A 15,102-nucleotide genomic window follows, 5' to 3' on the forward strand; every position below is an offset into this window, starting at 1 on the left:
GGTGGCATCAGATAGTAGCATTGTGGTGGGAACTGCCCCACGTCAGAGTGTGTGTGGACATCAATATCAATTCATGAATGGGGAAAAAATGGACATGAATCAAAAACTAGGTCAGATAACAAAAATGGGTATCCAGTTCCACTGCAGATGTGAGAGTCAGGAAGGTGAATGACAAGGGAGTGGCAAGTAAGGTGCGTTCGGGTCACATAGCTTCCACGCCCTCAGCAGAATGGGGCTCAGTGATAGGAATGGAGAAGTCATGCAGGCGGCTATAGGAACCCAGGGAGAGGATGATCTGCTTTGAGATACGCGTTGGTTTCATCTAACAGAAGTGAACAGGCATATTCTCACTAGAGAACACTTCCTTGTGTGTAGTATTCATTACACTGGGCCACCTCCCTAGCTAACCTGACGTTTCTGAGGTGTTTTCAAGGCCCAGCCTGAATGACATTCTCAAAAGCATTCTAAGAGAATGGTCCAATAAACCTAGGCTTTTGAACACTTTGCTGTGTATGGGTCTCCTCGAAGCCGGTGGAGCTCAAAGCGTTTGAAGGCAGGGTGTCTGAGGTTGGCCAAGGACGGGCAGGTCAAGGGTGTCATCCTCCCCTTGCTTCCTAGCAGACGTACCGAAAGAACGTCCAGCAGATGATGCAGAGTCTCATCCGAAAACTGGCCGCCCTCAGCCAGTACGAGGAGGTCCTGGCGAAACTCAGCTCCACAGCCACAGACCGGCTCACGGTCCTGAAGACCAAGCCCCAGTCCATACAGCGCGACATCATGACGGTCTGCAGCGACCCTTACACGTTGGCCCAGCAGCTGACTCACATCGAGCTGGTAAGGCCCTATCTTCTTTGCCCTTTGTGGCCCCAGAATTGTTTGCTTTGGCAACGAGACTGTGTTTGCTGATAAAGGTCAGAATAACTCAAAAGGGGAGCAATCCACAAAACAACTGAAGCGTGTTTTGTTTTTGGCATTTGAATACGGATGCTTCTGATATCCTAGGAATTTACTCATAAACACATACTAAACAAGACGAGGGAAAGCAAGGTTTATTGACCTTCTTTATCTTCTGCCTCTAATTATTTTCCTATAACTGTTCATTCTTCAGCTGTCTTATGAAACATCTCCTTTCACCTCTTGAAGATGAAGAAAGTATTTAGGGCTAAAAGCTTATTTTATAATCTAAGAAATTTGGGGGTGCTGGCAAAATTAATAAGGGGAAGTGTAGTTATCTGTTTCTTCTCATTTTCTTTAATATTGTTTATTTAATATTGTTTATTTAATATTGTTGGCTTTTGTTTCAGGAGAGACTCAATTACATTGGTCCAGAAGAATTTGTTCAGGCGTTTGTGCAGAAGGACCCTTTGGACAACGATAAGGTAATCAGGATCAAGTTGTTTGCTTTTGTGTTTTTCATTAGCTGTGTGTGATTCACTGTTGTTTTCTTGGGCTGGGTCTCTAAGTGCCTGTACAATAGTTTACTCCATCACTTCCTCCTTATTTAGGAATTTAAGCAGCCCTTCCTGGCAAGATCCAAGTGTTTGTGGTGCTGAAGGTAGACGATAAAAGCATATAATGGTTTTAGCAGATTAAGCCAGAAAGAAAATCAAAGAGAATAGTCTGCCTGTGATTCAGCAGCAGGGGCAGGAGACAGGATGCGCATCCAGCTTGCCCAGCAGAGCTCCAGTTAGCCTGGTCCCTTGCTGTAAGTGAATCAATCCCTCACGACAGTGTTATGGCAAAGCACACACAGAAAGAACATGGTCCTGGACCGACACTATCCATTCCATGAACACATGCACAGGTTTTTTTTTTTCTTCCTAGAGTGACCTCTAGAAGCATTTTGAATTGTTAGGTGATCTGTGGCTGCTTCACCTACTGATGAAGTCTCTCCGGGAGACAAGGCCACAGCTGTTTCCGGCCTTAGACTAGTTTCACTCAGCATGGGAAGTGAAGACATAATTTTCAGTAGGACGCCAGTGGACTTTTTTGTTTGTGTCTTCTGAAAGGAAGGAAAGAGGGATTAATGAACCTCTTCAAGTATGGCCTTGAACTCCAAGATAAGATGAGCTTCTGCTTTTGAACAGTGTGCCGCCGTTCACCCTACACAAGAGAGTAATAGCGTAGAATTCCATTTATCTTTGGGTAAATGGTGCTCCAACATCTTGTCTCCCATCTAAATGTGAGAGAGGGGTTACTAGCCCTGTGCACTCAGCCACTCCTTGCTGTGTTGATAGCAATTGGCATTTACATCCTGTTTGAGCCTGCAACCCTTGTTCTAGTTACATCTATTGCTGTGATATAGTATCCAGACAATAAGTAACTTAGGGAGAAGGGGCTTATTTCCTCACACTTCCAGATTCCAGAACACTACGGAGGGGAAATCAAGGTTGGAATTCAAGCAGCTAGTCATCCCACACAGTCAAGAGCAGAGAGAAACATGCCACCATTTAAGGAAAGGTTTTATGCCCTTATTTATTCCTTGGATGGAGGAAGGGCAACATTTTTGCTTTTTTATGTTGCTCTCTCTAAAAAATATATGGCAACAAGTTCCTCAAAAATAAGGCTTTTACCTTTAAAGGAAAAAAAATGGAGTAGAGAGAAGTTAAGTACAGCCCGGCCTGTATCCTTACTGGCTTCCTTTGCTATGCCCAGTCAGCGTTTGCTCCTCATACCGTTTAGCACCCCTGCCCCGAGAAAATGGTGCCACCCTCAGTGAGCTGGGCTTTGTTTCCTTCATTCTTTAACAATCAAGACAAGTCTCCCACACACAGGCAGGCCAGCCAGATCTAGAGAATTCCCCACTAATAGTCTCTCCCGTCAGATTCTCACTTGTGGTAAGCTGATGGTTAAAATGAACCAGCAAATCCTTCTTTGGAGTTGAGGACCTGAGAACACATGACCCCAGAGGAACATAGTTTCTCGGGAGGGAGAGGGAGGCACTTCTGTGGGTGCATCAGCGTGTACTCCAGGCCTCACCTGTCCATATTGCTCTCCCCACAGACTTGCTACACTGAACGGAAGAAAACGAGGAACTTAGAAGCTTACGTAGAGTGGTTCAATCGCCTAAGCTACTTGGTTGCTACAGAAATCTGCATGGTGAGAGAATGCGTTTTTTTTTTCTCAAACCTGTTTTCCTGCTTGCTTTCTAACAGTTGGGCCCACGTACTGGGTACCTGCTACTCATTGTCATTTTCCTAACAGCCTGTGAAGAAGAAACACAGAGCGAGGATGATTGAGTACTTCATCGACGTGGCTCGGGAGTGTTTCAACATTGGAAACTTCAATTCCTTGATGGCGATAATCTGTGAGTGTTTTTGTGAAAACACTGGTTTTATGGGGCTTTCAAAATGAATCCATTGAAAAATTTCTTTCCAGAGAAACTCTATCCTGAAGAAAACAAAAATTAAAGAAAGGAAGGAAAGAAAAGGAAATCTTTCTTTCCTGATAACTGTATTCTTTTTAATCTGGAGTAATTCCGAGCATTCAGAATGCTTTATGGAACCAAACTGGTGCAAGGATGTATATTCTTTCCTTAGTAAGCTTGAATTCATTGAACACCTTTAGTTCATTTATCCTCTGTTAAATATCTATCTGTAAAAGCTCATGAGTGAGGTAACCCAGACTCAGAAAGACAATTATCACATGTACTCACTCATAATTGTTTTTTAAACACAAAGCAAAGAAAACCAGCCCACAAACCACAATTCCAGAGAACCTAGACAACAATGAGGACCCAAATAGAGACTTATAGATCTAATCTACGTGGGAAGTAGAAAAGACAAGATCTCCTGAGTAAATTGGGAGCATGGGGACCTTGGGGGAAGGGTTGAAGGGGAGGGGAGAAGCAGGGAGAGGAGCAGAGAAAAATGTACAGAAAAACCAATAATAATAATAATGCCACTCATTCCAGCTGAATGCTGGAGACAAGTGAGTAGAGCATCAGTCAGCAGCACCAACTTTCATATTAAGAGAAACAGGTCATCAAAGGACAACCTGTGGCCCAGTCACCCACTGTCTTGTTTTGTTTATTTAACTAGAGTTCTCATTTTTTGAAGTGATTGGGAAAAATGGGGAAAAAAAGAATTTTTAACATACAAATATAATCTAAATTCAAACTTCAATATCTAGTCAGGTACGGAGTCTTTTGCCTTTCATCCTAACACGTAGGAGATGAAGGAGGAGGGTCTTGAATTCAAGTCTTAACTTCAAAGCCAAGTCCAGCCAGTCTGAGCCACTTGAGACCCTACTTCAGCAAAGCATAAGCCTGGCATCTATGCGTAAAGTGTGGATGGACGGCAGCCATGGCCGTGTTTCCGTGTTTCTGTGGCTGCTCACGTGGTACAGCGTGGCAGTGCCGTGCCCCACATATGGCCTGTGTACCCTAAAATGTTTACTGTTTTTTCCTAAAACTGTGCTCAGCCCTAGCTGAGGAGGAGTTTGCAAGGAAACGGTGTAAAACTCGAGGGTGTTACCACGCACGCAGAACTCAGTTATTAATGCTTAGCAACGTATGCTTTTTTTGGAGTCTAAGCTAGAGTGACTTCTTACATTTCTATTTTGATTTTCTTCTCTCCATGTGCATTTTAAACGGGAAGCTGGTATGAACATGAGCCCGGTCTCGAGACTAAAAAAAACCTGGGCCAAAGTGAAGACTGCCAAGTTTGACATTCTTGAGGTATGTGAAAGTCATGTTTCAGAGTTGAGTGGAGAGAGCGTGCCTGCGATCTTAGCATTCAGGAGACTGAGGCAGGAGGATTTTGAGTTTCGGGCAGCCTGGGCAGAACAGCAAGGCACCTGGATGGAATTCTGCTCTGTGGTGCTGCCTCTTAAATAGCTAGGACCATCAAAGGAAGAGGCTTTTAGACCCAGAGGTAGGAGAGGCATCTGGCTGGAGTAGGGCAACATAAACTGGGTTTAAGGTTGGTCATTTTATAAATAGAGGTGGCATTTTGGAGTGATTGACGGAAGATGCTGACTTCCGAATCATGTGATTGTGTGTGCCAGAATAGACCCGGAATCCTGAACAGTAGAGAGGTCAACATCCCAGTTTGCCTTGCACACTTCTGTGTAGCACCCTTAGCCTTAGAATAGTCATTCACCACTCTGTGCAGAGTTGGTTAATACCAGCAGCCCTTCCTGTATAACCCTGAGGGGTTGTGTGTGTGTGTGTGTGTGTGTGAGGAGTGTGTGTGATGGGTAAATCATACCTCTATGAATTCCCTAACTAACTTTGAATTTGTATGTATAGTTAAAGACATGATCTTGTAAACATCTACAGTAAAGAATGAGTGGTTAATAACATTGCCTTTCTACAGCACCAGATGGACCCTTCAAGCAATTTCTATAACTACAGAACTGCTCTCCGAGGAGCAGCGCAAAGGTCCCTGACTGCTCACAGCAGCAGAGAGAAGGTATGCTCTGAAAAGTGTGGATTACTTGTTGGGGAGTTGCCGTGTTTTACACTGACTGTGAACCCCTCCCTGGGGCTGTTTTTGCCAGCTCAGATCTAAGAGAAGTGCATTTATACACATCGTATCCCTTGGCACACGAGGAGGGGATAGAGCAGCGACGAGCTGTGGACAAAGAGGAGGGACTTGGAATCTAATTTTGCAATTGGATATTGCGATATTACTTGCATTGTTGTGCTTTTGGTGTGTTCTGTAGTGTCTTCTTTGTGTTTAAGGCAGTAAATTAAGTCATGTGATAGGTGACTAATAGCATTAGAGAGTAATTTGGTTTAATGGGGAAAAGACATTTAAGTTCTGCATAAAGTGGCTCACTTAATGTAACCTTTTCTTTCAGAAGAATTAGCTTACCTCCTACAGTTCAGTCATTTATTCTCAGAAAGTAGGGTAGTTGCTCTAACATTAGGCTTGCTGTTACTAATTGGATATGTAGGTGGCATGAAAAATACAGGGGCAATTTCTAAAAAAAAAAAAATGAATGATCCTGTCGTTTGTCCCCTACCCATTAGTACCACCCTGGATCTATGGAGTTCTGGACTCTGATGGTCCCATTGGCCCATTTCTGTCTCCGTTCCTCGTGGAGGAAGGACAGATTGTCTGTTGTGCTGTTTGAGAATTAATGTCCAATTATGATAAACAGCTAATGCTGATTCTTAGTGGCAGCTATTGTCTATTTGAATTCTGCCCTGAGTTAAATAGTATTTTCAACCAGCTTGGGAAAACAGGATTAAAACATTCCCCGGCTTCTAAGTCACGTCCCCACTGAATCATCAGGCTCAAGAACTGTGACGAAATCTCCTTTTAAACATGTGACCCTTCTGCCATCACACACGAAATACCGGCTCTGGTGACTTCTGAGAAACACTGCAAATATATTCACTTTGGTTTTTAAATGAGGAAACGTCCAGGTGCCTGAGAGTTTGTTAGGGTTTCTATTTTGCTGAAACGATCTAATCGGAAGTGGGTCAGATTTCTGGAGACGAACACGTGTGGGAGGACCTCCACATCCTGAAGTGAAGGATGCAGGGAGGCTATGAGACCATGCCCATCTACCTGTGGTGGACACTGGGCTCACACGTGGCCCTCAGTGAGCGGTGGGAGGAGGCTGTGCAGTCCTGTCTGTCTGAGGACTGCTGCTCCATCATCAGCCACCAAGAGTGGTCCCTTGTGCAACCTTAACAGTTGTTCCCAGAAAAGAAAACAAACCTAGTTATTTACAGTTTATACCACTTAGGAAATTCTTCCTGCTTTGCTTTTAAAAGCCAGTTCTACATAAATTTATATATTGCACCTTGTAGCTGATTAAAAAAAAAAACAAGCAAGCTGATAGAAAAAATAAGAAATAAGAACATGTCCAGCTAAATCGATCCTTCATTAAACAATGAGGTTGCTTTTCTTATTTTGAGCTGAGGGATTACTTTCTTTACTCCAAAGCAACGTCCCCTTTTACAGTCTCCTGGGCAGCATATCTTGAGTCATGGTCTTTGATCTTTTTCAAATCTCCAGTTTGTGTGGTCAGGGAGGCACGTTCCAGGTGCTTATTATGAAGCCATTCAAACCTTTCTTCCACACAGGAGTGCTGAGGGGCTCTCAGAGTAGTCTCCCTCCCTGCGAGTGCTTGTGGCTCTCGGTTTTTAGCCATGCCTCATGTGATTATGTGGTTTTCCATCCCTTTGCTATTCTGTTTGTTTCGACTTGGCCCTCCTCATTAGCATCTGTTTCTAGACATGGAACTGATAATACCTTCAAGTACAAAGGCTGACTCTGAATTACGAATGTTTTGCTTTTACGGTGCTAGGGAGCGAACCCAGGGTTTTACCCTACCAGGGAGCACTCTGCTATTCAACTATATTATATGTCCAGCCATCATTGTACTATTTTGTTTTTGAGAAAGAATCCAAGACAGGTCTTCAGCCTGTAATCCTCCAGCCTAGCCTCCCTGGTAGCTGAGATTACCCAAATGAATTCAGAATGGATGTATGTATTCTACGTGTATGTCCATGAGTGCTCTGTCTGTATGAATGCCTGCACTTTAGAAAAGGGCATCAGGTCCACTACAGATGGTTGTGAGCCACCATGTGGTTGCTGGGTATTGAACTCGGGACCTCTAGAAAAGCAGCCAGTGCTCTTTACTGCTGAGCCAGCTCTCCAGTCCCAGGATTCAGAATATTATGTAAGGGGGAAATTTACAGTGTAACTCAGTTGGCAGAGTCTTCATCTAGGATGCACAAAAACCAGTAGAGTTCAGTCCCCAGCACCACACAAAACCACACGAGGTGGTCCATGCCTGAAATCCCAGCACTCAGGAGAATTAGAGGAGTTCGAGGTTACCCTTGGCTACATAGTAAGTCTTCAGGCCAGTCAGGAATATACAACCCCACCATATATATAATAGTTTATATATGGCTACTTAAGAAGTTTGCCCATTAATAATGTTGGCAAGACCTAATAGAAACAAGACTTGTTCTCTATATTTATCTCACAACAATCCTGAGTTACTGTTTTCTTCTCCTCTTCACCGTTCAATTGGTTGTGCAGAGCTGGTGGGGACTTCCATGAGTGAAGGAGGAAATTAAGTTTGAGATTCCCTCCTTCTCATGGGCACGAGACACAGCAGTCAAGTGCCTTTAGGGAGGCTGGCTGTGTTGCCTAGTTCCTGGAAGAATAACCCTGTTGGTAGTAGAGCATCATGTAGGGACACTGACTGAGGGAAAAACTCACAGAAGGAACCATTCTGCCTCCCATGGCTTATAGGCTGTGACAAGAACTGAGTGAGTCTAAGTACCAATCGAAGACAGTATCTGAGACTCACAGCCCAGCCCCAAGAACTGGAGTAACCCAGGAACGTCTTGCTTCAAAGCTGCTGCCCCATCAACTACTACCCCTTGATTTTCATTGTCTCCGTTTCCCCGAGGCTGTCAGGGGATGATGTGTGTTTATTGCCTTCTAACAGTAACTGGACTTGGATAGTAGCTGAAAGCCAGTGTCTAGATGAATGAGCAAGGCCATCCTCCAGAGAAATCCTGTGGTCACTGTCGTTAAAATTTCACATGATTTTTCATGCACCTTGAAGCCATTATTCTTTTGAGGACCTCCCCCAGCGACTTAAAAATGTAAGGTGTGTGTCTCCTAGGCCACACCAGAAATAACAGCACATACACTTAAGACAGAACAAAACCTACAAACAAATCCTTGCATTTTGCCAGCCCCTGGCTTTTATTACTAGCCAGTGGTAGAGCCAGTGTTTTAGGTTCTGCCGGTTGGAGTCCATAGCCCAACACCTCCCAGCCAGAAGGCTTCCTTGGAAGAGGCGGAGTTCAGATCTGACTTACTCTTAGTTCCAGCCCTGTGCCCATAACGTCAGAGGGAAAGGAAGCACACACACTCCCTGCTAATTCTGCTTTAGGGGCTCCACAGACAAGAACAGATACGATGTAGCCAAGGGTACAAGTAAAGCTGAGGATAAATTTGATTATTCTCAGAGATCAATGAAATGAAAATTTCAAAGGTGTTTTAGCCTTTTGAAAATGACTTCAGGGGGGAAACAGTCGGAATTTCTCTCTAGAAGTGAATTGCTGCTTACTGTTTGTGTGTGAGCCAAAAAGTCATTTTCACACTCATGAGTCATGAGTTTAGGAGACTTCAAAGACCTGATCCTGGGGTTTTCAGAATTTCCCAAATAATCTGTTTGATGCATTATTTACATTGCAGAACTTTTTGATTCAAATATGTTGCCTTTGAGGGGAAAAAATAAAAGTTACTGTATCTGCACTTTGATCTCTGTTTGTGATGGACATGGTCAGACTTAGGGTCCCTTTAAAGGTTGCTCCTTTAGGCTAAGTACCACCTCCTCAAACCAAGGAAACAAGGCCAAGAGCATAGCATCAGGGACACATACTGTCCTCTGTTCAGTCTTTAATTTTATTTCATACATTTCTATCCCTCCCTTTCTCGTGGAGCATCTGTCTTGCTGCAGACGGTGCCAGGTCCTCCCAAGGGGTTTTTTCCTAGACAGCAGGCACGGACTTGTTCTTTGACACGGCCAGGTTCCTTCAACAGGAAATTGTAGCAACTGTTGCTTAAAACCTTCAGCTGTCACATTATCTTGAGTAAAGGCTTCAAGGATAAAATATAAAACAACAACTAAAAAAGAAAAGAGAAAGAAAACGTCAACTAAAATGTAGATGTCTAAATGGTGATGGAGCGTTCTGGAGCACAGCAAGGAGATAGGCCATGTGCCTTTGGGGCTTTGCTATAATCAGGGATCACTAAATGAATAGCATCCTTTTATATACTTTCATTTTGGGCAGAACCTTTTGATTTTATCAAGCTAAATATTGAAGAAAATAGGAAAAACTGTACAGAAAGTACCTGTCCACTTGCCAATAGTGCTAGTCCCTACTGTGCTTGGGTCTTGGTGACACTTGCATCTTGGGCTACACTGTGTAAGGTTGCAAGTGTTGTCATGTGGAGTGGGGTGTACCCTCGTTCAATGTGGCCTCCCACGTAATCCAAATCAACATTGTTCCTTAACCACTTCTGTCTGTAACAAGAAGGTAAATGTCTTATTTACCGAGGCAACCCTGAATCTGTTTCTTTCTAGATCGTGATACCATTCTTCAGTCTCTTAATCAAAGATATTTATTTCCTCAACGAGGGCTGTGCCAACCGTCTTCCAAATGGCCATGTCAACTTTGAGGTGAGTGTAATGAAGTAGGGTACGACTATCTAGAGGAGGGATTAGGGAGGGATGGTGGGACAGGCTCACAATCTCAACACTTATGAAGCAGAAGCAGAAGGATTACCACCACAAGTTTGAGGCTAATTTGATCTTCATAGTGAATTTCAGGCCTACCAGTATTACATAGTGAGAGCCTGTCTCAAAAACCTAAATATATTGAAATTAAGGATAGGAGTGGGAGTGGGTTGTTTCTGCAGCAAGGCAGAGCCACAGCTTGGAACAACTTGCTATTCCCCTACTGCCTGTGAGAAATGCACACCACCAAGTAGCTTAGTAACGATGTCACCCCATCAGCGCTGTCACCTGAGGGAATATGACTAGATCTCACCCTCCCTAGTTAGCAAATATAATGTTAATTAAGTGAAGAAGAGTTGATCCCGAAGTTCCAAAACTGGGTGCATTTCAAACGGAGTTGTGTCTTGCAAGCCCATTCATTCTTGACAATTGCCCTACAATTCTTTAATTCTCTTTCAGAAATTTTGGGAACTGGCCAAACAAGTGAGCGAGTTCATGACATGGAAGCAGGTGGAGTGTCCGTTTGAGCATGACCGGAAGGTCCTACAGTACCTGCTCTCAGTGCCCGTGTTCAGTGAAGACGGTGAGGCCTTCAGGGTGTCCCTGCCCTGAACACCCCCAGATCCTGTCTATAAATGTCCCTACTTGGTTGGCTCTCACGTCTGAAACCAGGCCTCTGAGCTGATCCACCCTTTTCTTTCTTGCGATTTACCCCTAAAATGGTTTTAATCAGCCAAACACAATGCATTTAAGCATCCTTCCTAATACCTGTTCTGCAATAATGAGCTTAAGTAGAAAGCTATTAAAGAGTATTTCAGAAAGCTATGGGAAGCCTTGACCTGTGAAAGCATTGGGCAGTGGAGGCAGGAAAAAGTGATTGCTTCTGCACAGGAAGATTCACCAGTCGAGTCTTCTGCAGAAGACCTGAGAACTTACTCTGCTGGACTGTTGTATTGTCATGGTGGGTTGATGGTGTCTGCCCAACCGCCATTTTGAATTCCTGTTGCCTGTTTGGGGGTGGGGAAGAGAACTTGATTGTTCTCATCTCTATAAGTAAGATCAACAACAACTTTCACAGTTTTGAGATGAAGTTCTTTCTGATTTAAACAACATGCATGTGACCTTTATTAAAGTTCTGAGGCTCCAGGAAAGAGCCATGACCCTTTCCTTTCCTTTCCTTTCCTTTCCTTTCCTTTCCTTTCCTTTCCTTTCCTTTCCTTTCCTTTCCTTTCCTTTCCTTTCCTTTCCTTTCCTTTGTAAGGAATAAAATAAACCTGAGTACTTCGACAACACTCTGTTGCTTGCATTTTGAAAGTTTTTGCCTCATAAATTCTTGGGTGATGAAGTGCTTTTTCAGCTTAGATTAGAGCCCTGGAGTTTTGTTGAGATGGCCAATCAGAAGCAGGTTTTGTAGCGCTGGTCAATGAGAAGCAAAGTGCTGTTTGTTTTATGTTTTTCCACCGTATCTGAAGGGTGTTCTGGAAGTTAGGCTCAGGCAAGCAGGTCTTCCTAGCCGTGCGGTCGGGTACCAGAAGGCCTCCCTCACCGTACTCTTTCTTTTGGTTGATTGTAGCTCTCTACTTGGCGTCTTACGAAAGCGAAGGACCTGAAAATAACATAGAGAAGGACAGATGGAAGTCTTTAAGGTGAGTTCAGACTTTATTGTTGACTAGTTCTAATCTTAAAACTCTATTTGAGTGAAGCAACAACAAAAATGCTGGTTAAAATTAAGGTGAGTTGAAGGTGGGGTATCATTTAACAATTAGTTACCAGCCAGGTATCAGCTCGTGTGTGTGTGTGTGTGTGTGTGTGTGTGTGTGAATTTGAAGAAGTAGAGAGATCAGTTCTGTAACTCAGTATCTGAATGTGAAATCCAGATATATTTTAAAAACCAAAACCTACCCGTAATTCTTTTATTTTACTCTGTTCTGTGGCAATCAGTTGTTAGGCTGCAAATAGAAGGCTTGACAGGAAAGAATGAATTGCATGCTCTCCCCATGGCTCTGTATACTCTACACACAGTATATGGTAACCAAAAAAATTGACGTAACCAAAGACTTCAGTGGTGAAACCAAAAATGTGCAGTGAGAGAGCCGCGTGCTAGCTGAATTCAGGCATGGGTGTGGGGATCTCTTTACAGCTGTGTAAACTCAGAAATGTTCAGTAATAATGTTTATCTGGTCCGAATGATTTTGAGGTTTTGCAAGCCAGGCGTGTGGGAGGCTGGGGTAAAAGAATTGCAAGTTTGAGGCTAGCCTGGCCTACAGAGTGGTTTTGCAGCCAGCCTGGGCTATAATCCGCATCACCAGAATAACACTGGGACATTGCAGGTGCTGGCCAAGGCCTAGCAACCATAGAAAGGATTTTTAAATGTCAGCAAACTCTTTAGAATGGCGGTTCCTGCCTGAAACCTCTCACGCACCTATTAGCTTTGAAGCAGTGAGCTGCTCTCCATAGATGCTTTTCCTGCTGTTCCTACGTTCAGAACACCAGTGCAGACTTGAGCCCACATCTAAGGACAGACACCTTCCGCATCACCTGCTGTTTCCCTTCAGTGAACACACTGTGGAAGTTGCCTTCATCCTACTAAGTAAACTGTGCTGGCAAGTTTTATGTCAACTTGACACAAACTAGAATAATTTTGGAAGAGGAAACTTAATTGAGAAAATGGCCCCACCTGCTTGGCCTGTTAGGTGGCCTCTTGATTGATGACTGACAGGAGAGGGCCAGCCCATTGTGGGCAGAGCCAACCGTGGACTGGTGGTCCTGAGGAGTCAACCTGTTAGCAACACTTACTTCTCTGTTGCCTCTGGTTCGAAGTCTGACCTCTAGGTGCCTGCCCTGACTTCCTTTGACGATGGCCTGTGATGTGGAAGGTGTCAGCCAAGTAAACCCTTTCTTCCCAGGATGCTTCCGACCCTTGTGTTTTATCACAGCGACTAAAGCCTAAGGCATAAGCCTGGGTATCAGGCGCGTGTTATCATTAATGGTGTTCACCTTTTGTTTTAATATCAAACCGCTCAAGATAGAGATTTACTGTAAGCGGTGCTTTGGCTGTCTCCATTAATAACTGTTTAAGGGTGTAGCAGTGTTCCTGCAGGACTACTAAGACTCCAGACCTTGATTTCCACCCATCGTTTCACTCTGTGGAAAGACATTGGAAATATAGGAGAGATGAGCATTAACCAAGGCAATCTGAGCCAATCCAAGTATCCTCTGCCTTCTGCCTTACAGGTCCAGCCTGCTGGGCAGAGTTTAACATATGGGACCTGCTGCTGCTGCTGCTGCTGCTGCTGCTGCTGCTGCTGCATCAAACAGACCCTGGACGGCCTGGCCTTTGTTTTCTGGCATCTAGTACTAGGAACAATCAGTGCAGAGCCTGCAAGCAAGCCCAACTGCAGAGCAGATGGAGAACTCATTTCCTACAGCCGACAGACGCACTCAGAGCGTGGAGACAGAATGCTCGCTGAAGACACTTGAGAAAGAATCCTCTAAAATTCCCGGCTCTGCCCATGATTCATCTCCTGGAATTTCCATGTGAATCACAGCTCTGCACCTGGATGGAGTTTTCTTTTGTGTGTGTGTGGCTTTTTTTTTTTTTTTTTGTCTTGAACATTTGCTGCTAATGGAACTTACCCAGCCAAGTGCTGGCTCTATGGAAGTCCATGTTTCCTTGTTAATTTAAATGAAAAAGGGAGAGGAGGGAGGAGAACCCCCCCCCCCCCCACACACACACACCTCAGTTTGGATCCCAGACCTCTGCTTGAGCCAGCAGTGTCCTGGTGAGGATGAAGACTGGGTGGATGTCCGCTGCCTGGGGACACATTGTTCCCATAGCATGTGCAGTGTGGTCAACGTCTCTTCTCCCTCTTCCCCGGAGGTTTTGAGTTGGCTGCTGGTTAGCACACTCCTCCTTGCCCGTATAAGTTATTTAATATAATAATGGAGCGCAACACTGTGGTAGGAAATAGCCACTAGGGAAACAGACAAACGAAGCAGAGTTTGGCCCCTTGGACCTGCCCATCCTGCTGGAAGGACGGACGGTGTCTTCTTCGCCCCTCTGAGCTGTTTACAACTGACCCCTGTGTTCTATAGATGTATTTTTCAGTAGTTTTTGTTTTTATTGTTACTTAGTTTCCCATAATGCCCCATCCCACCCCCGTAAATGTAAATGGTCTGACATTAAGGGTCTTGGGGGAAAAAAAAATCTATGACATAACCATACTTGTTTTTAACTAACTTATTGTTCATTATTTTCTGGAGCCTGTTGGTGATTACACGTGTAAACGAGGAGGAAATTGGAAAAGTAGCCTCCTCCCCCAATGAACAAAGCTAATGAGAACCAGGTTGCTGGTGGCACTATGGTCAGTCTCACTATGAACCAGTTCACCTTGTTAACATCTAATAGGCCTGTAGTTGCTCTGAGAGCAGCTCTCAGACGCACTCTAGGAGAAACTTTAGAGTAGTGAGCCCAGCTAATAAAAACGCACAATCCAAGTTCCAACCCCAGGCGTGTTCATTGACCTCTCTATGCTGTTTTGAGAACCAGCACGCCTTGCGTATGCATTGTCTCAACAGGCCTGAACTGTCTCCAAGTCGTCCCTTCACAACGTCAATACATTTTACACTCTGTGGCCAAGAGGTGTGGACTCTTTCTTTGCGTTTTGGAGAGAACGGTGGCTGGGTGGGCTTATAGCTAAAGGTCACTCGACTGGTTCAGAATGTGTGCACTCCCGAAGGAGGGTCTTAGGACTGTGGGCATGGATGGGCATTTGTGCTCTGAAAAGAAACCCTAGCAAGCATGTTTTAGACACTTCCTAAGGTGTTTAAGCACAGATTCTGCCACCGTCATTTCCACCCTTAGGTGCACAACAAGAT

General features: G+C 44.3%; 1 protein-coding gene across 2 annotated transcripts in view; it reads left to right on the forward strand.

Moving 5' to 3' along the window:
- Nucleotides 1–14,865, forward strand: part of Rasgef1b (RasGEF domain family member 1B) — a 34,260-nt gene extending 19,395 nt beyond the window's left edge. Inside the window, exons 5-14 of one of the 2 annotated variants that reach the window (XM_038329901.1) lie at nt 619–834; nt 1,305–1,379; nt 3,004–3,099; nt 3,205–3,307; nt 4,599–4,678; nt 5,319–5,414; nt 10,072–10,167; nt 10,684–10,807; nt 11,798–11,870; nt 13,459–14,865. In XM_038329901.1, the coding sequence (XP_038185829.1) occupies nt 619–834; nt 1,305–1,379; nt 3,004–3,099; nt 3,205–3,307; nt 4,599–4,678; nt 5,319–5,414; nt 10,072–10,167; nt 10,684–10,807; nt 11,798–11,870; nt 13,459–13,483 (984 nt within the window). In that variant the 3' untranslated portion in view covers nt 13,484–14,865. The remainder of the gene's footprint in view (nt 1–618; nt 835–1,304; nt 1,380–3,003; nt 3,100–3,204; nt 3,308–4,598; nt 4,679–5,318; nt 5,415–10,071; nt 10,168–10,683; nt 10,808–11,797; nt 11,871–13,458) is intronic. The other variant, XM_038329911.1, reaches the window with a different exon arrangement.
- The last annotated feature ends 237 nt before the right edge of the window (nt 14,866–15,102 follow it).

This window comes from Arvicola amphibius, chromosome 1, assembly GCF_903992535.2.
Source record: "Arvicola amphibius chromosome 1, mArvAmp1.2, whole genome shotgun sequence".
Taxonomy (NCBI): Eukaryota; Metazoa; Chordata; class Mammalia; order Rodentia; family Cricetidae; genus Arvicola; species Arvicola amphibius.